We start from the raw sequence: 26,158 nt of genomic DNA, 5'->3' as shown, positions 1-26,158 counted from the left end.
TAAATCTAAGTCTTTTACATAGAATCATAGAATCATAGGTTCCTCAGGTCATCTAGTCCACCCTGGGGGGACCTGTAACACCCCCCTTCACATCCCCCCCATATAATTGCTTTCAAAATATCTTTAATGTCCAAATTAACTTGAGACCGTTGCTCCTTGTTCTGTCATCTGCCACCATCGAGAACAGCTTGTTGGAACCATAGAAAACATAGGCAAGCCCAGTCATTTTGGTTGCCCTCTGCTGGACTCTCTCCAAATTGTCCACATTTTTTTTGTAGTGGGGGGCCCAAAACTGGACACAGTATTCTAAATGCAACACTCATGCACATGCTTAAGCTTCTTCATGCACTTGTCCTTGAATAGTCTCCCAATCCTCCAAATCTAAGTCCAGGGTTTACATCCTGAAGTATTTACAGGATCCAGGCTTTGTTTTGCCCAGAATGGGCTTTGACATGTTCTTTGAATTGCTGGTCCACCAGACTGTTACAATGAGAGCAGTAAGTAAGCTATTCACACTCGATACTCTTGGAGACAGCAGAATCTATTAAGTTAGCACAACATTAAACAAAAACCTGGGTACACCTTGTAAAAGCTTTAGTCTGACCCAAATAAAAACACAGGAACCCTTGTTGACATTAAGCCTGCAAATAAGGGATTTCCATAGCAGGATGATTAAACTGTAATTGACACCAGCAGCTTATTCCTGACAAAGGTAAGGTGTGTCATAGAGGCTTGAAGCTCAGTCACTCTGCAAAGTGAAGCGACCACTAGGAGGCAAATGGCCTTCACTGTATGAAATATGAACTCACAGGAATGAAGTTACTAAAAGGGAACCATTCATCAGATTAGGAGCACAGTGTTACCCTATAACAATGCAGCAGTCCCTTATTAACCTCATAGCCAGGGACAGGTAAAGATTGTGCACTTAATTACAGCTGGTTTGAAAGATTCTACCCATTTATAGAGGAATTCTACAAGAAATGGTAGACTCTTTGATATGGTACAATTTTTATTTATTTATTTATTTATTTTTACAGGCACCCTCTTTATTATTTAATCTTACCATCATAGCACACAGGAGCCCCAGTAATATACCAGGTTTCCATTGGACTAGGTGATGTACAGATACTAAAGAAAAAGACAGTTGCAGCCCCAAAGAACTTACAGCCCCAGTATAAGACAAGAAGCAACAAAAGGATAAAGACAGCTGGGGGAATACAAGGAAACAAAGAGACAATATCATTCAAATGGGCAAGACAGACAGGGCAAGGAAAGTGGTATCACACAGCAGTAGAATTAACTACATGATGACAGCAAAAAAAATGGTTACTAATCTTTTATAATTCTTCTTCGAGATATGTTGCTCATGTTCATTCCATGCTAGGTGTGTGTACACTGCGTGCACAGTTGCTGGAGATTTTTCCCTCAATTGTATCTGTAGGGCTGGCTCTGGCACCCTCTGGAGCCACGCGCGTATGCTCCAGTGTAAGGAGTGCTTGCTGGTTTGGCACCCTCTCAGTTCCTTCTTGCCAGTAACTCTGACAGAGGGGTAGGAGGGTGGGTCATGGAATGGACATGAGCAACACATCTCAAAGAACAACAGTTACGAAAGATTAGTAACCATTTTTTCTTGTTCGAGTGTTTTCTCATGTCCATTCCAGGCTTGGTGACTCACAAGCTGTACCCCCCAGAGATGGGCGCAGAGTTCATGGACATGCTGACAGCAACACTGCTCTCCCAAAACTGGCATCGTGACAGGCCTGCTGGGATGATGGCATGTGAAGGCATGAATCAACAACCAGCAAACTTGCACATGGCACTCACACACATAGCATGGAATGGACACGAGCAACACATCTTGAAGAACAACAGTTACCAAAAGTTGGTAGCCGGTTTTTTTGCTGCCATCATATAGTTCACTCTGCTTGTGTGTGACACCCCTTCTCCCACCCTGTCTCGTTACAGCTCTGCAGATGTCCTGGATTCGTACTTGCATGAGGAATGCTGCTTACGAAGCTTGGGATCTCGTGAAATGAGTGGTCATGATGGCAGAAGGTGGAACTTTTGCCTGCTCATAGCAAGCCCAAATATAGGCAGTTATTCAGGATGAGGTTCTTTGGGATGAAACTGGTAGCCTTCTCATCCTTTCTGCTACTGCTACAGAGAGTTGCATAGACTTGTGGAAGGGCTTAGTCCTCTCAATATAGAAGGCGAGGACCTGCTAACATACAATGTCTGGGGCCAACGTTCCTCAGTGGTCTTGTGAGGTTCTGGAAAGAAGACAGGAAGAAAAACGTCCTGGCTGTTGTGGAATTGCAACACCACCTTTGGTAGGAAGGCTGGATGGTGGCACAGCTGGATCTGGTCCTTGAAGAACACCATATCATGGGTTTTTTACATCAAAGCTTTGATTTTGGAGACCCTTCTGGCTGAGGTGATTGTTTCCAGGAAGGCAACCTTCCAAGAGAGAACAATATGTGGCAAGATGCTAATAGCTCAAAGGGAGGTCCCATGAGCCTTGAAAGGACAGGTTTAAGTGCCATGGAGGAACTGAGTCACAAACCTGAGGGTAGAGCTCTTCCAGGCCCATGAGAAACCTGATTGTCATCTTGTGGGAGAACACTGATCTGCCTTGCATTGGAGGATGGAAGGCTGAGATGGCTGCCAAGTGGACATAAATAGATGAGAGAGCCAGAGAGAGTTTTAGGCAAAGAAAGTCAGACCAAGTTAGACCAAGATAGGCTGCAGAGAAGACCGGGATGGAGGAAGATTCCATTTGGAGGTCCAACAAGTGAAATGTTTCCATTTGGCCACGTAGGTCGACCTGGTGGAAGGCTTTCTGCTACCTAGCAAGTTTTGTTGGACTTGTTCAAAAGAGGCCTGCTCCTCAGGGTTCAGCCATGCAGCAACCATGCCGTCAGGTGCAGGGAGGTGACTGAAGCAACCAGCCATGGTCTTGTGAAATCAAGTCCAGGTGGGATGAGAGCACAAGTGGAGCTGCCACTGAGAGATCCAGAAGCATACTGAACCAATGATAGCGTGGCCATGCCGGAGCTATCGGAATAACCTTCGCCTTTGTCCCACTTGATTTTCAGGAGGACCTTGTGAACCAAGGGGATCAGTGGGAAGGTGTACAGTAGGTGGTCTGCTGATGAGAGCAGAAAGGCATCGAAGAAGGAGTTGCTGCTGTGCCTATGCAGTGAACAGAACTGATGGCATTTCCTGTTCTGTCTGGTGGCAAACAGGTCCACCTGGGGAGGCCCCCACGTCTGGAAACTGACATTGATGATCTTCAAGTGAAGAGACCGCTTCTGATGAGAGGAAAAGAATCTGCTGAGGTGATCTGCCAGGGCGTTCCGGGGAGATGTGACATCTCAAGGTGAATGGCATGTTTCATGCAGAAGTCCCACACTCAGAGGCCTCCCAGCATGGTGCTGAAGATCAAGCCCCTCTCTGCTTGTTGATGTAAAACACTGATGTGTTGTTGTCCATCAAGACCTGCACCAACTGGCCTGAGATGTGAGGAAGAAACACCTGGCAAGCCAAGTGTACCACCCTGAGTTCCTTGACTTTAATGCATGGGAAAGCTCTTCCTGGGACCAGAGGCCCTGAGATTGTCAAGGTGGGTTCCCCATTCCAGGTCTGACGCGTCCAAAACTAAGGTTACTGAGGGATGCGGAGTGGCAAAGGCTACCCCTTTCATTAAAGAACCTGGGTCTCTCCACTAAGTCAGTGAATCAAGAAACAGCTGCGGAATCATGAGTATCAAGTCCATCTGACATCTGCTCGGAGAGTAGACTGACATTAGCCACATCTGTAGGGATCTGAGGCATATCTTTGGTACTGCACCACATAGGTACATGCTGCCATTTGACCCAACAGTTTGAAGCAAACTCAGTCATTAGTGGTTGGGTTGTGACCTCGGAGATCAGGTCCAACATAGCTTGCAATTTGGCCTTGTAAGTAGGCCTTGACTTGGTCGAGTGGAACACCGCCCGTTAACTCTATTCTCTGGACCGGGACCAGAGTAGACTTCTGCTCGTTTATCAACAAACCCAGCATCAGAAAGTGGCCTGTACTGTACCAATGCTGTGCTGGACCTGAGCCTGTGAGTGGCCTTTGATCAGCCACTTGTTGAGGTATGGGTAGATTTGCATGCCTCGACACCTGAGGAAGGCTGCTACCACCACCATACACTGCATAAGTGCCCACAGGGCTGCCAACAAGTCAAAAGGAAATGCCGTAAATTGGTAATGGCATTGACCCACTACAAACCTGAGGAATCTCCTGTGTCCTTTGAAGATGGAGATGTGGAAAAATGCATCCTTTACATTGAGGGTGATGTACCAGTCTTCTGGATCCAGGGAGGGGATGGATGGAGGCGAAGGAGATCATGCGGAACCTCAGAGATATTTGTTGAGGCGATGTTGGTCCATGATGGGCTGTAGACCCCCCCTTGGCCTTCAGGATTAGGAAATATCAGGAGTAAAATCCTTTCCATCTCAAGTCTCGAGGAACCTCCTCTACGGTCCCCACACATAGAAGGGCTTGCACCTCCTGGAGAAGAAGCTGCTCACAAGAAGGGTCCTGAAGAGGAATGGGAGTGGAGGGGGTGGACAAAAATTGGAGGATATAACAGACTGTTATAGTGCTGAGTACTCAATGGTCTGATGCTATAAATTATCACAGTGGGCTGAAGGGCAACAGACGGTCAAAAACAAGAGGGGAGATATATCTGGAATCCTTGGGTGAATCTTCAGAAGGCCTGTCTGATCCCTCCAGTGTATCTATGTGAGCCCAACTGGGGGCTTGAGGCAGAAGGTAGGGGCTGGCATTGTTTATAGTCCTTCATTTTCTTTTGTAGGACTCCTGCCTGGGAAGTGAGGTGAATGTGAGAGGTTGGTGGGGCCTAAAGTGCTTCCTGGAGGCAGAAGGTGTATAAAGGCCCAGGGAATGAAGTGTGGCCCATGAGGGTGTGGAGCTTGGAGTCCGTCTGTTCAGAGAGAGAGGTGGGAGGTCCTGGATGGACTGTGGCACTTCATGAGGGAGGCCCAATGATTGGAGCCATGAACAGCGCCTCATGGTGACTGCTGATGCTATCATCTTGGCTGCAGAGTCAGTCGCATCCAGAGCAACTTGGAGGGAGGACCTGGCCACCGTCTTTCCCTCCTCCAAGATGGCCTTGAACTCCTGCTTCAGCTCCTGTGGCAGGGAATCCTTAAAATTGGCCAATGAGTCTCACAGGTTAATATTGTACCTCCCCAGCAGGGCCTGCTGGTTTGAGATACCTGCTGGTTAGAGGAGATAGCACTCGACTGCCCGCCTGTACCGCTCGTTTGCTGCCGCCACAACCAGGGACACCAGAGTGTGCATGCATGAGTACAGGTACTAAGTGAGTACATGCATGAGTACAGGCCAGGACACAGTACTTCTTTTCTGCCCTTTCTGAGATGGGGCAGAGACAAAGGAGTCTGCCATAGTGCCCCAACCAGTCCCCACTTTACCTCATTAATGGGCAAGGCCACTCTGGAGGGAGCTGCTGCCGCCCGGGTGTCAACTATGCTGTGTGCAGATTTCTTTCGCGCCTCGAATTCCAGTCCCAGGTTTGCAGCAACCCTTTTCAGGAGCTCTTGATGGGCTCTGAAGTTGTCCAGCAGGAGCGGGTTACTAGGGCCTGTAACTGCTTCGTCTAGGGATGACAAGGAAGAGGCCTGCCCTGGAGGAAGGACTGCTTCCTCTTCTTCCACCTGCAACATATCCATTGAGGTCATTTCTGAGACATCAGTACCGGGCTTGGTACTGGAGTCAGGTCTGGTGCCGGACAGGAAGGAACAGTGGCTCATCTTTTGGACACCACTGATTATGAGCGGTGAGAAGGGGACCTCGGTACCAGAGGAAAACCCCAGGGGTTCCAATACTGCTACTACATTGGCCAGTGGCCCAGTGGCCATGCACTGGTTGGGGGACTGGTACCGAAGTCTGGTGAATAGGCTGGGTACTGGCATGTCCTCGGTGGAGCGAAGGATTCCCCTTTGGACTCCAATAAGGATTCTTCTCTTGAAGACAATCAGGGTGCAGTACCCACTTCTGCCTCCAGGTGGTGATGGGGAACTGGTGACCAATGACAAGCTGGAGATCACTGCATCAGAACCCTGGCAGGATTTCCCCTGGATGGTGCTGTGGTGGTCGGTGCTGGGGTGGAGCTCACCACCCTTTAATCCCTTCTATCACTGGTAGCCTTGGCTGGCAGTGGGCCTCCAGGGGTCAGTGGGATTGGGAGGGACATCATGTCCTTTGCTACATGGAAAGCATCCAGAGCTGAAGTGGCCCACAGATGCGAGGTCCCAAGACCACTCCCAGGAGTCAGAGATGGGTCCCAGATCGGACTTGGCACTCTAGGCAGAGTCACCAGAGCTGATAGTGGCTCTGGGGAGGATGAGTGGCCTGGCACGGGTCTCACTATGTTCAGTACCGGAGAGTGTCGTCTGTTGGTGCGCTGTTTCTTACGCTTCTTCCTTGGCAACAGGGATGGAGGACAGTGCCATGAAGAGCACGATGTGCAGCGCTGAAGATGAAGAGCCGGGTGGAGTGCTTCACATGGAAACTGAAGTACTTGGCACTGATTCGGAGTGATCTGGCTCCAAGACTGGTCTGAGGGCTGCCTCCATAACTAAGGCCTTCAGACAAATATCCCTGTCCTTTTAAGTGTGTGCCCTGAAGCCTCTACAGATCTGGCACTGCGAGGCATTTTAGACAGCTAGAGTGGGTCACTCACAGGCATCGGCTTGCTGCAGGAAGCACACGGCTTAAAGCCTGGAGACTGGGGCATGCCCAGCCCCTGGGGCAGAAGTCCCTCAATGACAGGGCCAATTACTCACATTATTATATACCCTAACACTAATTAGGAACTATATATACTAACTACAATAACTATACTACAAAGAGTCCAAACCACTGGGAAAGAAGCCTTGCAAGAGCAAGAAGGATCATTCCAGGCAATTGTCATGGGTGGTAAAAAAGGAACTGAGAGAGTGTGGAGCTGGCAGCGCCCCTTGTACCGGTACATACGTGCACAGCGCCGGAGGGCACTAGAGTCGTCCCTACAGATACAACTGAGGGGAAAGTCTCCGGCAACTATGCACGCAGTGCACACACATTTAGCATGGAATGGACATGAGCCAACACTCGAAGAAGAACAGCATGTTAGTGCAATGGGTTTTTTGGGGTTTTTTTTTGAGGGTGTGTGTGGGGGTTTAGTTAGGAGAGAGAAAGGGCAGGAGAGGAGAGGCAGGTTTGTGATTCTGAGGTGAAGAGACTCTGAGGGGAAATCTGGAGTAAAACGACCAATCAGCACAGGGCAGAGAAAGTCAGAACATTCTGCAGTTTTGCCTGGAATGTCCCTGCCTTGACTCCTTCTGGTCCTACTGGCTGGAGTTTCCAGCTGGCTGCTCTCAGATTTTAGGAGATACTGTCTATCTACCAACCTGTACAGGAAATGGTGGGTGAAGATGCCATGCTACTTACAGAGGGAGCCATCACCATCTTGGACTGACTGTCATGGATGGTCTTCTGTATACAGGAGACTGATTACTTTAGTTACATTCTCTCTAAGTAATAGGAATGCTAGATCACGGTAGCATTCATTGCCCTTCTCTTCATCTCCAGTGGAGATATATGTGGTCTCAAAAATGTTTTCTGTCTGCTTTGTACCTAGGTAGCAACACAGACTGTTGAATAGTCTCTTCTCACCACAGGTGAAGCTTGGGGCTTCAATGGAGGCAATACATTGTTTGAGCTGCCATATTCAGTATCACTAGGCTGGCATCTTGAAGCACCAATGGAGTCAAAAGGTTCAGTGTAATCAGAAGATAATAATGGGTTAGGTCTGTCTGGGAATTTTTAAAATGACAAAGTGCAGGGGCTTATCTTGTGTATCAATGTGCATCACAGTCCTCCTTGTGACACAGGACGCAGAAGTCAGACTTTTCTGTCAGAAATGTAGTCTGCCTACAGTCAGTATAGTTTTTAAAGCTAATGGGCAGCTTCTCCATTCTGGAAGATGTAAGGGTTCTAAAAAAAACCCCAAAGCCATTCAATCCAAAGGTGATCCACGAGAGGTGAACAAAGAGAAATACCTAGGAGCTGTGGATGCTGACAACTCTAGTGGCTATCATCATAAACAGCATTGACCAAACATGGAGCAAAATGCTCAAAAAAGGAAGCAGGAGCAAGAGAACTTGACACTTCAGAAAGGCAACTCTGAACTCTGTTTGGAATTGGTCTCTCACTGGAACGTCTTAATTTTATGTTGTTTTTTTTTAATTTTAAGAGAAAGAAAGTTTTGAAGCAAATGATACTGTGATGAGCCTAAAACAAACAGAACACTGGGGAAGTCTGGATTCCAAATGCTTTGGAATGTTTCACCTCACTGGACCCAACAACTTACACCTTTTAGTTATGGTAAAGTTTCCATCCCGTCCAAATGCAGAAGCACAGACCTACAAATGGGCGATTGCCTAGGATGAATATCTTTGAAGAAAAGGAGCTGATATCAAAACTGTAGTGTGAGGGACATTCATTAATAAATTGTGTTATGGTTTATGTTGCTCTATTACAGGGTAACCTAATGTTGGACTCCTTACCTGAAGAAATATAAACCTTGTGTGAGTCACTGTCATTCTATATGTTGTTCAATACATGGACAACTGCTAAGGTGGCAGAGTCACTATGCCAAATAAAAGACCCATCTAATTTTGCTTTATACTGTGATTACAACAGTTAATAGTAGGACAATCCTAGATTCACGTAATTATTTTTTTTTAACCAAACAAAACAATACATGCATTGCAGAATGAAAACTAATTAGTATTCTTAGTGATTAGGGTGGGGTGGTTTTTTTTGCCCATTTATCCAAAGCTATTGTGTGCCTCAAACCTAATACTTTTGATAGAGATAGAGCCCGATATACATCTAGGACAAAGTTAACATATATTTTATTGGTAGGTCAAGATGAAAATATTTGGCTCTTCAGCAAACCATGAGACAATATGTTTAATGTATGAACAGTGAATTTGCTTATTTTTTAAATCTCTCTGAGGGCTGAAGTCTAGAAGCAGCTCTTTTACCCGTAGAGCTCATCCCAGAACTAAGCACATATAGTGTGTTATATTATAGATACTCTGATTTGAAAACAAACTGACCATTGAAAATTGTAAAGATTAGAAACAGATGTATAGCACAGTCATGAAGATGAGGCAGAATATCTCCAGACTCATATCTTTAGAAACTTGCAATTATTCCCCTTTTCCTAAGGATAGATATTCTTGTTTGGAGACTAGAAATAGAATGACACCTTTATTTAATAGATTCAAATTTATTTATAATATTGGGAAGAGATTATTGAAAATCAGAATAGAATACTTTTTATAAATCACCAAATTTTTGTAATTAGTGTTTCAACATTACTAAAGGAGAGTGAGATGAAAAAAAAGAAGCTTCAACTCCCAAAGGAATTTTTCTTACAGAAGACTAGTATAATTAGATACTCTATTCAAGAAGAAAGCAGTATAAACATATTTATTTTATATATAAATCTTGAGATGAAAAATGGTCTTGTGGCTAAGCACAGAAGAGCTGGGAGTTAGGACATCTGGGATTCATTCCGATCTCTGTCACAGACTTCCAGTGACATGCTGGACCCAAAGGTGCCTCAATTTGCCCATTCATAAAATGCACCTTCATCATAGGGTATTTTGAAGCTACATTTATTAATATTTTTAAAGCACTCTGAGATCTTGTGATTGGTTGCAATACAGCACTACAGAAAAGTGTTAAGACTGGTCAGTCAGTCACAGAACCAGAGCTTGAAGTTGGCCATTAGGGTTGATTGGTAGGAATTTTAGCCCTCACTATACGTAAGTGTATAAGGCTGCCCCAGAAAGATACTGCAGGGATGTGTAGCGTCAGAATGGCATGGTAGTATGTGTTTACAAAGAGGATAGGTGATTGTAGGGCTCGGTGCTCCCATGCAGAAGATTCTCTTAGCAGCAGTCCCTTCGTTCAGGTTTTGATGAAAAGACCTTAGAATGAGGAAGGCTGTGAACAGAATGCCAAGTAGAGGGACATGTGCTTGGGTAGATCTGGGGTTGTAAGAACAGCATAAGCAGCTCCAAACACGACATACAGCCATGGGGTAAGGGAAGGTGATCAATGGATTACAAGAAATCTGGAGGGTTCACTGGCTGCAAGCTTGAGACTCCTTAGAATTTGCTCTTTAATTAAAAAAGTCTCTTTCTTGGAGACATCCAACATTCCAGAAACAGAGAGAGACATGCTTGGAACATGGCTTGTTCCAAGCTGCGGCTTGACAAAGCCCTGGCTGGGATGATTAGCTGAGGTTAGTCCTGCTTTGAGCAGGTGGTTGGACTCATGACCTCGTGAGGTCCCTTCCAACTCTAATATTCTATGATTCTATTGCCACATGATTTTGGTGATCAATCTAATACAGAGCTTAATCCACCAATTGTAACTAGTTCAGACAAATTATTCCAATAATTGCAAAAACAAATTTATAAACATCGTGACTGGTTCTCTGCCAGCTCACAAAGAGGAAAGAATGGATATATATATACACATATATATGTGTGTGTGTGTCAAATGAACTATTTGCTACAAATAATTCACGAAGTTCTGCTTGTACTATTAATAATCTAGTTTTAGTTGATATTTGGTTCTTTTATATCAGAATTCATTTCACAGGGCAGGAACATGTCTGGATACACAAAAACCCAGGCTCATCTTTTCCCACCAACCACAGAACAAACTGGTTCATGATGAAAGAACAAAATCTCCCTCCCTCCTTCCATTGTGCACTCTTGAAGCTGCTCTTTTCCCCACCCCAAGGCTGCCAATCAGATCCCCTCTCTGCTCTTGCCTTCACTGAGAGAAAAATTGTTGTTCCACCCTGATTCGACAGGGTGGCCTAACACCAAGTGGTCTTAACTGAATTTCAGAGGCCAGCAATACCCTCATCATTAGCAGAAAGGAGGATTCTTCCCTCCACTGCATAAAGACAAAGGTGATCAGCACCTACTGCTGTATAGGGGATAAGGTGAACTGAACACCTTCTTGGGCTGCTGGGGAACAAGCATGAATGAGCCATAGCAGCACAGAGAGTAAGTGAGACAAGGAGAAGACTTAGTAAGGGTAACTGGCCACTCCTAAAAAACCACAGCAAGTGTATGCCTTGAATGGAGAAAGGAAGAGAGAGAGAAATGTCCTCACCACATAGCTAATCATAGGAAGACTCCTCCGCCATTGCTCACCACTCTCACTAGTCTTGCAGAAACAGGTCACCAGGTTGGCCAGCTTTCCTTCTGCCCAGGTTGCTTAGCTTTTTGTTTCTCCACTGCTCGCTTCCTCTTTCTGTTTGTGACCCTTTTTATGATTTCATCATTTATGTGATAAAATTAAAATGACCAAGAAAACTGGAAAAGGGCTGTTTGTTTATTCTCTGTGTATGGAATACAAGAAAAACATTCACTTTCACTCAGTACAATACAGTAACAGTGAATGCCTGTCTTATTGAGTTCCTACACAAACATCTCCATTTACCTCTGAAACCAGTCAGGTATCTCATGTCTTGTGTAAAGCATACTTAAATAGCTATAGTCTATGGACAAAATACATCTGTAACATGCGCTAAACACACAGGCCATAGCTGCAGTTGGTGTAACATCAGCATAACTCCATTAAAGTCAATTGATACATGCCAGTTTACAGCAGCTGAGGATCTGGCCTTATGGTATAACATGCATTCATCCCACCAGAGACATTAACGGCCTGATTTTTAAAACTTCCTTTGATTACAGGCGTAAATTATTACATTTAGATATCTAACGACTTGATTGCACTTGCAAAACAGGTGCAACAGTTAGTTAACAAAATGCTAGCACTTGTGTCCACAATTAACTTAGGCACAAAACTGCCCTTGTGAAGTCAGAATCCAGACGAAAGCACCCTTACAAGTTTGGCTCTAAGTATATCAAAATCAATCTGTAACAAGGTTCTGAATATCAAAAGTCTATTTGAAATAATCAAGGATATTAAGAAAGTGTGCCAAAATGGAAAGTCATTCTTCACTTGTACTTTCTATGGGCCTTGACATAATGTAACATTGACATATTGCTGACTGTGTACTTCATCACTGAGGCTAAGTACATCAAATTGCATAAGTTGGCCATGTCATTTTTCAAGAGATGGGATAAGTACACAGGATGCATCCAATTGCAGTACATCAGTATCCAAGTAATTAACCACAATGTTACCTAATGGTTAATTTCTAATATTAAAGACATTAACCACACGAACAGAAATGCAGCATGTCTCTTAATCTGAAGAGCATGACAGAATTTGTTGTACAACAGAACTTGCATTTGACCCGGTAGCAACACACAGACTATGCAGACATCCAGATTTGATACGTGTTCCAAACTGAATGGTCAAAATGTTTACAGTATGTTTGGTGTGCTTTCTCCTCCAATCCAGTTGAGAAAAGGACTGCACATGTAGCCAACTCAAATTGTTCCAACATATTGATGACAATGAACAAATCATGTCAAACTGATGGGGAGGAATTGATTCCAACAGAAAGATACTGAAATTTGAAGCACCACCAACAGCCAAAATGTTCACTGACAATGAAAAATATCATGTCTCAGAAATAGAAAAGATAGGTTGACAGTGTATTGTTGTGTTGAACTCCATGCTCAGTTTTATGTTAGCTTGCCAACCCCAACAAATAAGCTCCATAAAATGAAAACTCATGTAATGAACGTCTAATACTTGGAAAATGTTTCATGCTTGCCAGCATTTAGTCATCTTCTGTTAACCTGAATCACTAATGCTAACTCCCAAATAGAGAGTGGGTGCACTATAAAAGACAAATAGACAGATAGTACAGGGAGTCCAGAAACATGCTATATGCCATAAAGAAGATCTAAGAACAAATATGAATATCTGTATTAGCCAAATGCAATGGCAAAATTCTAGATCAAGCATGAGGAAGAACATTTCCAGCCCTTGCCACACAAACAAATATGCCCTTGAAATGACATGAACTGAGATAGTTGGTATAAATGTATAATTACATGTCAGTGTAATTAATATATATCTATATTAAGAAAAATAATATAGCAGTAGACAGTCTAGGACAACTTACAAATACAAAAGACAGACAGATTTCGCTCATTAACCACTAGGGAATGCAGTAGCTGAAGAAGCTCCTCTAATGGCAATTGGGAGTAATGGAACCAACTGTTAGAGGCTATAAAATTTAACATACATCTCATAGCACGTTTCTTCTACTTCATTTGTGAAGAAGTTTCAAACTTTATTACATAGCCAACCCTCAAAGTCATTACTGTAAAAGACAAAGGATTTTTAAAGATTATACATGTTCTGTAAAGAACAAAACCACACATAACTAGGTATTAATCCATATGCTGTGTATTGCTAATTATTTACACTAGCATCATGGAAAAGGCAATGCAAATCTTTACCTTCAACTCAAGCCTTGTAAATCTCTAGCTTGATTTAGTTAGTTTCAATGTAAAATTCAACCTCCAACTTCACTAAGAAATTGGAACAATTAAATGTTCAATAAGCTGAGCTCTGAACAGTTGGTGACAAAGAGAGAGATCTCACAGCATCACTTAGAATAAAAATGACTATGTAAAGAGTTCATAAAATGTATAACAAGTGCTCTACCTGAATTGAAGGCAGTTATTTACAATTCCATATTTAAGTAAGTAACTTATTGGCCACAGCTAACTGAGGCCAAAATGTTTATACTGGGTGCTTAAAGATATGCACCTAAAGCTATATTGAAGTATCTAATAAAAATAGAAGCTTTCATGGGAGCTCTGGGTGAATGAACCATCCTTTTATTTCCGTGCATACTGTCAGGCACCCAGAAAAGAACAGTTTGATCTGACAAATTCATGAACTTCTGATGTTTCTTTTGAGGTCTGGAGAAAACTGAAATGCAGCAAATTAACCCAAAGGTGGAGCACAGGTGTCTCAGGAAGTGATTTAGTAATGAGTTTGGGTCACACATGGCATACACATTTTGTATAGTGTCTTTTGTACAAACTATGTCCCAAAACGCTACAAGGAGTTAAACACACAATCCAGTAAGAAAGAAATTAAGATACCATCCTACCTTGATTTAAAAGTTGTCAGTGATGGAGCATTTACCATGACCCTTGGTAAATTGTTCCAATGGTTAGTTACTCTCACCATTAAAAATTTACGTCTTATTTCCAGTCTGAATTTTGCTACCTTTAATTTCCAGCCACTGAATCACATTACACCTTTCTCTGTTAGCTCAAAGAGCACATTATTAAATATTTGTTTGCAATGTAGGTATTTACAGACTGCAATCAAGTCACCCGTTAACCTTCTCTTTGTTAAGTGAAATAGATTGAACTCCTGGGATTTATCACTATAAGGCATGTTTTCTAATTCTGTAATCGTTCTTGTTGCTCTTCTCTGAACCTTCTCCAATTTATCACCATCTTTCTTGAATTGAGGACATCAGAACCGGACACCGTATTCCAGCAGCAGTCAACCAGTGACATGTTCAGAGGTAAAATAATCTTACTCCTCCTCGAGATTCCCCTGTTTATACATCCCAGGATTGCATTAGGAGCTCATGTTCAGCTGGTTATTCACCACCCCCAAATCTTTTTCAGAGTCACTGCTTCCCAGGACAGAGTCCCCCATCCTGTCAATATGGCCTATGTTCTTGGTTCCTTGATTCCATTTAGCCATATTAAAATGCATATTATTTGCTTGTAACCAATTTACCAAGTGATCCAGAAGGTTCTGTATTAGTGACCTATCCTCTTCATCATTTACCACTCTCCGAATTTTTATGTCATCTGCAAACTTCTCAATGATGACTTTGTTTTCTTCAAGATCACTGTTAAAAATGTTAAATAGCATAGGGCCAACAACCAATCCCTGTGGGATCCCGCTGGAAACACACTGGCTCAAATGTTGATTCTCCATTTAAAGTTACATTTTGAGGGCTATCAGTTAGCCAAATTCTACTCCATTTAATGTGGGCCATGTTAATTTTATACTGTTCTAGTGTTTTAATTAAAATATCATGCAGTACCAAATCAAACACCTTACAGAAGTCTTATTACATCAACACTATTACCTTGATGAACCAAATTTGTAAACCCAACAAAAAAGATATCAAGTTAGTTTGAAAGAATCTACTTCCCATAAACCTATGTTGATTTGCATTAATTATATTACCTTCCTTTAGTTCTTTAGTAATTGAGTCCTTTATCAGCCACACCACTATCTTGTACGGAATTGATGTCAGGTTGACAGGCCAATAATTGCCTGTGTCATCCTGTTTATCCTTTTTAAAATGTGGCATATTAGCAGCTTTCTTCTAGTCTTTTGGAACTTCCCCAGTGCTCTAAGACTTACTGAAAATCAACACTAATGGTTGGGCCAACACTTTTAAAACTCTTGTATGCAAGTTACCTGGACCTGCTTATTTAAAAATGCCTAACTTTAGTAGTTGCTGTACCTCCAACGGTACTAATGGAATAGAAAGAGTGTTATCACTAGTTGATGAGACTATATCATCTATTTTCCCCAAATACTGTCTTTTCTGCATTATTATTGATAATTCTTTCATTTTCATCTAATAATGGATCAATACCATTATCAAGATTCTTTAATTCTTAATATAGTAAAAAAACTCCTTCTTATTATTCTTTATTCTGCTGGCCATCAATTTCTCCTTGTGTCCCTTGGCTTCCCTTATCAAAGTTCTACAATTCCTAATTTCTGATTAATATTCATTACTGTCAACTTTTTCCATTTGTTATATATATTTTTTTTAATTTTTATAGCTGCCTTCACTTCCCCTCTAAACCAGGACAGTTTTTTAACCAGAATGGCCTTCTTCCTCGATTGTGACTTTTTGGAAATCTAGTAAGGTGTTTTTAAATGACTCCCAATGATCATTCACATTCTTCCTTCCAACTGATTTGGCTCCTAATGGTTTTCAGCTTTGTGAAATTGGATCTATTAATGCACCAGTATATAGATTACTGGTCTGGATTTTATTCTTCTTGCATATTGTAAATGTGATCAAGTCATGATCACTTGTACCTAAGCTACCATTAATTTTTAGTTCTGTGATCAATTCCTTTTTATCTGTTAGGATAAGATCTAATGACCACATCACACCTTTAAGCAGTAAGGATGTTATCTGCCCAAGGAAAAGGGAACAGTGTTCTACAGGTGGGAAGAGAGGTCAGAAGCTGCTGCAAAAAGGGGGAATGGGTCAGTGTTGCAACGCTGATTCATCATCTGGGACCGGAAGGGCAGAAGGGTTAAAAAGGGGCAAGCCTGGGCAGGAGAATCCCTTTTCCACAGAGCAGGAGAGGCAGCACCACCATCCCACCCCTTTAGGTGGCAAAATACTAGGCTTGGTCAGGACCTGCTGTGGGCATTGCCCTAACTGCCTCTTTTAAGAGGACCAAAGAAGGAGTTTTTCCCTCACCACCAGACTGGCCTAGGTGAAGTGGGGTTTTTTTTCACCTTCCCCACAGCAGGTTCAGGGAGGGCTTTGTTGACGTAAGGTGTGAAGACAGTTGTGTTAATACGTCACAACTCATTATGGGGCGGATGTCCAGTGCAGGAAGATAAACAGTGACCAGATAAATGGCCTGGTAAAGTAAAGGACTCAGAAGTAAAGTACTTAAAAGTAAGGACTTAAAAAAGAGATGTTGGTTGAAAAAGCCCCCCAGGAAGGAATGAACATAAGTTTACCTGCACTGTACACTTTTATCTGCTGGGTAGTCCCAAACATCTAATAATAAAGTTGCAGCCTGATTAAAACCATGTCTAGTGTCTCCTGTCCTTCTTTCAGTATAGCCAGACAATAAAGAATTCACTTGTGTTGACTGCAATGTTTTTCGAGTTAGGAAAATTGTCATCTATAATGTTTAGAAATTCCAAGGATGTTTTAGTACTGGCAGCAGGAGACCTCCAGCATATGTCACTCAAATTGAAGTCTCCTATGATCACACAGCTTTTTTTCTCTTCACATTGTAGGTAGGTGTGTAAGGAGGCAGTCATACTGTTCACTAATGTTTTTTTAGTGGTCTGTTAGGACACTGATCCACAAGCATTCAATTTTCTTCTGAGTTATCAGTGACTTGAAACAGGTAATGCCATTTCTCACACAGAGTGCCACTCCCCATCCCCTTTTCCACACTCAATCCTTTCTAATCCTTTTCGGGAGGTCAAGGCAACAACTGTACGAAAGACAAAAGTCTCTGCCCAGGACAAATACAGGACAAACATCTGCTTATTCTACATAACGATCACCATGATTGCACATCAAATTGTAAACTGAACTGCAATTGCAATGTTATCCTTCAATCTACATAAGCAGTCAAGGAGACAACTTTCTACCAGTGAGGCAGCCTGCATACTCCCAGAAACCTACAAGGAATTTATTTTTAACTTAGTTAAGAAGATTAGTGGTACTTTCAACTTATTTCATTTCATTGTGTTAAAGCATGTTCACCTGTAAGTACTATAAATATATATATTTTACAGCATTGTTTACCTTCTGGCTGTCATGTTCAAAAGTTGAAAACCAGTGTTCTGCAGTTTCCATAAGGTGGGTGAACATTGCACTGAGGGGAAAAAATGGAAATTTAATGTTAAATAATACATTGCCAGCAGAAGTAAAGGAAATGTAAAAGACAACAGGAAGTTGTTAAAACTTACTAGGCGTCATGTTCCAGATATTCAGGGTTCAAAAGAGCTTTCATTTCCTCACTGAAAAAGACAATAGTGAACAATCAAAATTTAAGTATTTATTTTTGGTAAATGTTCTCCATGTACTATTATGTGTTTATAAGCCAACTTTTAGATAAAGTGCAAATGAGAAAAACTAGTCTTTTTTTAATTAAAAAGAGTAACTCCACTGAACAAATGAAGTCTTTCTTTTCTATAAAGATCAAAAACAAATTAGCTGCCTTGTCTGCACTACAATGAAGTAACCATCTAATTATTCCAAATAACAAATTACTGAATGTCACAATGTATTATTTGAATATGCTTGATCTAGAATAATTGATTACTGCACAATCTATCACTGTTTGTCCAAAACAAAAAAAATATGGTTACCGGTCAAATATGCAATATCAAAACATTAATTTATTTTGTTTTAATAGCTTCTATTTTTATTGTATTTTAACAGCAATTAATCAGTGACAGCACCTCTTATCCATCTACTTTGCTGCCTAGCTTCCTTTTCAGTGAGGATGTAATGGGATGCTATACATATTGCGTGATTATTCTGAGTAACCTGCAAGCTTACTTTCCTCTGAAGAGCATTTTATAATGCAACTTCAGGATTTCTAAAGATAGACACTGAATGAAAACAAATACATGTAAGCACACTCCATCCTTATGCTAACACTAACCTTAGACAATCTTGTTGAGTATTGCTAAGAGAGGTTATGTTATAACAGGGGTAATTAAATTATATTAATGCAGCTGGGTTCCAAAAGCAAATGTAGTAAGACAACTGTAAAATATGGCTGCACAACACTAAGTGATTCAAAGCAGGCAACTTGTTAAAAACAAGAAAAAGCTTTATTCATGGAGTGAGAGAATAAAAAGCATTTGAATTTAGTTGAGGGACAATCAAGTGTGTTGTAATATTTATGTATACACTATTTCCAAGAAACGGAGAAAACACCTAAACTTAAAATTACTTTAAAGTTAAATGATAGTCACATAATATAGCTATTAAAAATCTTGTATGGGATGAAAGAATTATCGATCACTGCAGATTTTTTTCTAGTGATTATTTAAAGGTATGAGAAGAAAATATCGATAAACAACTTATCCATTCCCAGATTGGGCTTTCTGATCCGCCTCCTCTCTACAATGACAGAGATTAAAGCACTTCGGGGGCTTATATAATGTAGTGAAAATACTAAATGTACAGGTGTTAAGTTGAATATTTTTCCTTGGGTGGTCCATCTCTTTTTTTTCCACTGACTAAAATGTAAAAATTACTTCTTCCCCTAAAAAGCCCCTTGAGGATTTACTTTTGATTTTCATATCTGATGGAGACATGGGGGCAATTAATACATCACATAATCATTATAAAACAACAAGAAGATAATAAAAGAAAACTTAGTTATCAGTTCTATTTGGATAGATTTTAAAACCAATATGTCAGTTCTCCAAAAGAAACAGCTTAATTCTTAACTCTGCAATAAACGGAAAAATGTGACAATTTCTATATTACATGGATAAATATACAACACTTGCCTTGGCTGTGCAGCTTCACTCGCATGTAAAAAAGCTTGGTGGTCACAATGCAGGATAAAGATTATAGGTGCTAAAAGTTCGTGCATGCCCTAAACATTAAAAGGAAACAGAAGTACAGTAAAATGTTTCATTCATGCATCAGTACAGTAATGCACCACCTCATCATCCAGCAGCCTATAATATTATCAGCAGCAGCAGCAGAACGAAAAGCAAGAAAATTTACATTCTTAGAATTGATTCATAATCAATGGGTTTTATTTTAAATTCTGAGTAAATGTAAGTGTTTATTCTCCAATAAAATACGGGAAACAAGTTATTCTCCCTTTTCCTAACGTAACAGACAACGATTTGGCAACAGTAGACAAACCCACACCTGGCAGTTACTCCAAGACCTATGTTCATAAATATGAATTTTATTTATGGTAATTACAATCATGAGCTACACTATCAAGATCTGCAATAAGAACAAATTATGAAATCTAAACTGATTTTTATTTGATAATGGTCTAAAACTGGGATCTCAGTAGCCTTTGGAAAAGACAAAGATAGCCATTTGTGGAATTAGAAAATGAGATATCCATGCTTACAGAGACCAGAACTAAAGGTTTTTTTAAAAGTATCTTCATTATGTTTATATTGAAAGATTTATACAGAGATGTATATAAAACCTTTGCAAGTCAATACATGGCAAATCCTTAATATTGTTCTATTTCAGACGTTTGGCATCTATACTGCAAAATCAAAAAACCCTGAGTCAAGAACGTGCAAAGATCAAACCACAAAAATGTAGTAATGGCATCCTATTCAATCTCCCCCCACAATCTCAGATCAGATGAATGTTATGGACAGAATGATCAGCAGTGAAATACCTTTATGTTGACATTTTAAATTGTCAGGGTTGAAGAGATTAAACCCCACGGAGATTAAAAAGGCAGAGCAAACCTCTCCCTAATTATTGCTTCTGCCTTTATTTGCCGACTTAGTTAGAATGTCCTGTATTGAGGTTAAATCTGAAAAGCACCCCCCCACACACACACAATCAGAGGTGCTAGAATCTCTGGGTGGTTCTCCAAAAGAACCTAAACTCCCTTTGGCCCCTTTGAAAATTCCAGCCTTAATTTTTAAAACGAAAAAAACCCCAAACCCCCAAAACAACGTCCCCGCAAACTTTACCGAAATAGATGCAGTGCGAGAAAAAATACCATGCAGCAGTGATGGTTCAAGTCAGATAACTTAGCACACATGGAAATATATTCAAAGGTGCAATTCCATAAATATGTTTATTACTGTATTTGTCATGCAGCTCACTTAGACAATTAACCCATCATTCTTTTTCAGGGACAACTGGATATTAAGAATTGGATATTCAGTGCCAAGCTCCCTAAAATCCCTGGAGAGTGTTTGGATTTTTTGTATGCCAGTCAGGGGAGTATCTCACATTGCTTCACTAAACTGGCATTCCAGCCTCCTGCCACAAGATGATGCAATTCATGTGGATGAGTGTGCCACAGCCAATTAAACCACATGGTGCCCAGAACCACCAGCTGGGTCCCTTCAACAAAAGAAAGAAGCTGCTCATTTCTGGAGTGTGGGGGTGCCAGAACAGAACAGCAGTAGTGTGTTGCAAAGAAATTCCCTCTTCAATACCCACTCCTAGAACACTAGGCAGCAGGATACTGTAGGGAGAGGGATGGCCCTTCAGGGGGACAGAGATATTTGGGAGGCAGGTTTTATAAAACAGGTTGCAGTATTATCAATCCCATATGTTAAAAAAAAAAATCATGAATCAGCCCCCACATCCCAAGATTTTTAAAGAACAAATTTGGAGGTCTTTCTCTTTGCCTTCTGATTTCTTAGCTTTTAGGGTACACTTGGGCCATGTTTTCAAGCTTATCTCTGCAACAATGAGGATTAGAAATTTACAGTTTTGGAGGTTTTTTTTAATTAAAGCATTTGAATGTTCCAGGAAGTGGTGCCTTAAGAAAAACATCAAATATGGCAAGATTTGTGATACGATCGCTAGTTAGCACCACTGGGTTTGGGAGAGAGATAATGGAGGAATCACTTGCAGCATGGAAGTGGGGAAGAGGAAGGAGAGTTTGTGAGGTCCAGGGAGAGGAAGATAGACAAAACTGCCAAAAATACTGAAACAAAATGCAAGCTACATAGGCTGTAATTTTATTGGGCCTGACCCCCATCCCCTCCAAGTTAAGTGTAAATATAAAACCTACTATTGTCTAAATCCTCAATCATCCCATATATATTAAAATTGTGTAAGAGAAATGAGGGTGCCAAGAATATGATTGTCTAACACAAACAGTTACCAAAATATTAAACGTATAAACTACACAGTAAGAACATAAAAGGACATAAGGTACGATTAGTTATAGAAGGTAAGAGCCCAGCATAGAACACAATTTCCCAATGTTGAAGTATATTAACTTGCAAATAAAGCAGAATCATAAAGTGACTATCCACATAAAACAGTAACAAAGCAAATGGATTATAAAATATCAGGATTTCAAAAAGACACCTCTGATCCTTCAGTTAAAAGAGCACTTTAAATGTTTAGAGCTTTTTGGCTTGGCAATAGAAGCCACTAGTGTATTATATACACATATTTTTCTACAATACATCAACAGTTTACTAGAACTCTTTAGTGCTAATAAAAGGGTTGACAGAATTCAGATAATTATATGACACTTGCCAACAACAGCAAAACACTGTTTTCACAATATAGTCTCTGGTTTTAAAAGACAACCAGAAATACAGCATTTCTACAAATGAAATACAAATTGATACATTTCTACATTATACTGACAACGACAATAAAATTATGAGTGAACAATAAGCTAAGTCATGAGGTCAGCCAATCATCATTCTATTTTTCTTCAATTAACTAGAGTCAGAATTTTGGCACCAAAATTTATGAGGCCTTTTGAAGATAATGTTAATGATAATTTTTACATATTTTTATGAAAAATATATTTCCTTTATACTTCTATATGTACAGATGCTTTTTTAGAAATTCAAAGAACCCCTGTGGTTTAAATCCTGAGTCTCTAATACCATTTTGCAACATTCTACTCACTCATATATATGACTGGGGAGAGTAATATATTTTACTAATCAAATAAAATCTTACTTTACATTGGTCAAAAAACACAATGAAACCTACTACAAAGACAACACTCATATATACACACACACACACATATTGAACGAACATATGAATTGCTCATTTTAAGAAAGCATTTTAGTATTTTGTAAAACTTTGCTGATATTGTGCATTTAATGTTTTTAAGTGTAGTAACCGTTTCAATTAAATGCTGTGAACTTGACCACTTTTATAACTGATGAGGCATAACAGTGTTCCAGACCTTGTAAAGCTACAATCTAGCTAGGTTTATATGGACACAAGTCACTGTAGACCCAGGGTGCCTCCAAATATTTAAACACAAAACTAACAATAACAAGCTCTCTCTTTCTTCCACGCTAACCTTTAGGAGAAAAGCTTCGTTAAGTTAAAAGGTTTACGTTGACGTTTGTGTACAAGTAGGTGTTGGTGTGTAGAAAATGAGAGAAAGGTAAGTCATTTGTATTTAGTTCTAAAAGTTGTTATTACACAAATTTCTTAAAGGATTGACTTCCAAAATGTAAGTCCAGTTCCTGTAAAAATAGTCTACTGCATGCATGAACCTCTCCCTACTAATGGTTGCATTGTACCCAGGAATGTAGCTGTAATGGGAGATCATGATCACAAAGGCAGAGGGGATCTCAGAGATAGCTAGGGCCACTCCCATAAAGGGCTTTGAATATCAAGGCACACACATTGTACCAAACTTTGTGTTCACTTGGGACACAGCATGGAACACTTGGGTGATGGGTTAATGGCAACCCTAAATACCAAGCAGACCAGCACTACGTTTTGTATCAGCTGCAGCTACTTTGGGATTTGTGGCTTCATTCGATACAAATTGAAATAAGCAAGGCTAAAGGTCATGAATGAGTGGATGACCATGGACAGGTATTTGACAGGATTAAGAGAGATCAAAATTGATATGATGACCTCACCACACATGCAGCACTTCTTGTCAGCTAATCCTTGGCACAGTATTGACAGGGGCTTTGAAAGAGATAGTCATCTACAGGCAGCAGGGCCCAGAATACAAAGAAAAGATGGTTACTATTGATTATAGTTTTGTGGAGACATTGCTGATTCAGGAATGGAGATCCTGGAAACACAGAGTGGTGTTAGGAGTGGAAAAAGATCTCTCAATGAAGAAACGAAGGGACAAAGAAGAGAAAATGTAACTGGCTGTTTTGCGAATTTGGCACAGCACCACAATTCTTGGCTACGGTACTGAACACTTGTCATAGATATTAGCCATTTTTTTTCATCATTCCAATTCCTTTTATTTTTTGCCCTTTACCCCTCCATTTACTCTTGTGGCAACGTTCTTTTGAAATTACTGCACTGTTGAAGTGACACTAGTCAAAAACAGAGGTGAAAAGAAGTTTTCTTTCTCAACAGCCTGTAGGCTCGCAAAATTGAACCTGTTCTTTTATCTGCCTATGTTCATTTAGCTCACCAAGCAGTCTTTATTAAAGCTGAGGCATCAGGCAGTCAAAGTTCATTAATACCATTTATATAATCTCTGCAGTTTCAATTAACTCAGCAAGACACTCTACTACATGATAACAGTCTCATTAATTCAATAAAATCCCATAACTATTAACAATATGGTCTATGTTAAACGGGGTGTCACCTAGTACAAAATAATAGCTTTAACAGCTTGTGATGAAACTCTTTAATTTGATCTGGCTAAATATTCAAGCCTTACGTAGCAAGGTATTATTTCTCTATTCGGAATCTACAGGATTTTAAACAAAAGTAGGGGGTAATTAAGTCCTTTTAAAGTCATATAAAAGAGTAAAATTATACTTCTTGTTCAATAAATGATAGACTAAATTAGCTAGAATGTGATCTTCCATCTCCCCCCTCACCTCCTCATCACAAATACTCTGGGCTCTATTCACTAGAAATGCGGAAGGCTGGGTATTGTTGGAGTGTTTTCCACAACAGTGCCTTGAAAAATATGGCTTGCTGATCTAATTTTTTTCTCTCCATGTCACAAGGTAGCTCTCTAGTCACAGTCGATCAAAAATAAAAAATAGCCAGCTGATAGAGATATGCTGCTTTTGATAACTATATGTTTGATTTTCGATACCACCTAAAAGACAGTTTTTGATAAATTACTGCTGTTTCAACTCAAATATGCCGGTCTCTTCATGAGACTCAAATAATTTCCCAGCTTAGGGCTTGTCTACGCTTACCTCCAAGATTCGGCGGCAGTCGACTGGAGTTACGTAAGCTACGCAAAAAACTTGCATAACTCCCATCGACTTCTCTGCTTCTCTTCTGCACACTGTCTTCACTGCACTGCACTTCCCGTCGACGCAGCGCTACGCCACTTGAGAAGGTGGTCTTAATACGTCGATTTCTGGATCGACTGAGTGGGTCTTCACTGACCGCTCAGTCGATCCAGATAAATCGATCTGACGGCGGCAAATTTGAAGTGAAGTGAAAACATAGCCTTAGAGATGAAGTGGTTGCAGAATGTGGGAAAGAGTACACTATGTTATAAATATTTGTCAACTTACAGCAACTGTGCATTTTTATTATAAATCATTTTCTGTCTACCTACAGTTTCTCTACAGTTTAGTCCTTGTCCATAGTTACTCAGATCTTAGTCTCGGCACAGTATGTTAAGTTACATCAAAAATAAACATAAAATATTCTGATTTCTATTATTCTCTTTCAGTACCATACATGAGTCTTGTTAAAGCAATTTAAACATTATACTCATTTTAAAACCGTAAGAGCAAATGCTGAATTTAGCTTTCATCCTAAAATGAATGCACAATTGGTGCAGTTGAAATGTTATATTTTAACAGCAAGATACTATTGGCTTGAGCAGATATTCTTTCCATTAATCCAATGGAACTGGTATTCATATATATATTGATAAAAAGATTTAAAACTTTTCAACTGCACTCACTATATTGCATCATATTTTGGTGCTTGTAGTGTAGGGTCAAGGGCCAAACAGTGAACATACAGTATGTCTGTATCACGTTGTCAAAAACTCAGAAACATTTCAAATGTTATCTATGTTGTAAGACTGCTCCATTATCCCTAAGTTTTAGATACCACCCTTCGGCTTCTTCATGCTGTTATTCAGTATCATATATTTATAACTGTGGTGCATGTATTCAGCATTTATCCATCTAAGCACAGAAAAGCTTTTGGTTTAAAAGAGGTTGTTAATAAACATATTCAGAAAAGTTGGAAAATAAGATTTAGCAACTTATAGATGACAATTTGAGGGAGTGTCTCATCACGAGGAGGAAGAATATGTGCTTGAATTAGCTTACTTTTCTTACCATGCAGCTGATAAGCAGCTCTTTGATTGCTTTAGCATTACGATACAACTTTGGATACAATAAAACCTACATTATTGTTCAGTAATTTGTCAAGCTCTATAGAAAATGTTGAGACAATGGATGCCACCTGTGTGATATTTTCATTACCTGTTTATAAAGTAACTGCTCATTTTCTCTAGCATAACAGAACAGAACATCTGTAAGAATTTTTCTCACACTGTCTTGCTGGAAATACTGCATTTCAGGAAATCTGAAAAAAGAAAAACATTCGATTAATGTAAACTACATAGCTCACAAAAACTACCTCAGACACTTGATT

General features: G+C 40.4%; 1 protein-coding gene across 1 annotated transcript in view; it reads right to left on the bottom strand.

Annotated features, from left to right (window-relative positions):
* The window catches only part of TBC1D5 (TBC1 domain family member 5), a 450,092-nt gene that overhangs the window by 171,796 nt on the left and 252,138 nt on the right, over nt 1-26,158 (bottom strand). The window contains exons 10-13 of the mRNA XM_067561949.1: nt 25,987-26,089; nt 19,393-19,481; nt 17,833-17,883; nt 17,669-17,738 (exon numbers count right to left, since the gene is read on the bottom strand). Of these exons, the coding sequence (XP_067418050.1) occupies nt 17,669-17,738; nt 17,833-17,883; nt 19,393-19,481; nt 25,987-26,089 (313 nt within the window). The remainder of the gene's footprint in view (nt 1-17,668; nt 17,739-17,832; nt 17,884-19,392; nt 19,482-25,986; nt 26,090-26,158) is intronic.

The sequence above is a fragment of the Emydura macquarii genome, unplaced genomic scaffold (assembly GCF_026122565.2).
Source record: "Emydura macquarii macquarii isolate MOO-44397 ecotype Brisbane River unplaced genomic scaffold, CSIRO-AGI_Emac_v2 contig_2422, whole genome shotgun sequence".
NCBI classification, from domain to species: Eukaryota; Metazoa; Chordata; order Testudines; family Chelidae; genus Emydura; species Emydura macquarii.
This window is presented reverse-complemented; position numbering and strand designations above follow the sequence as displayed.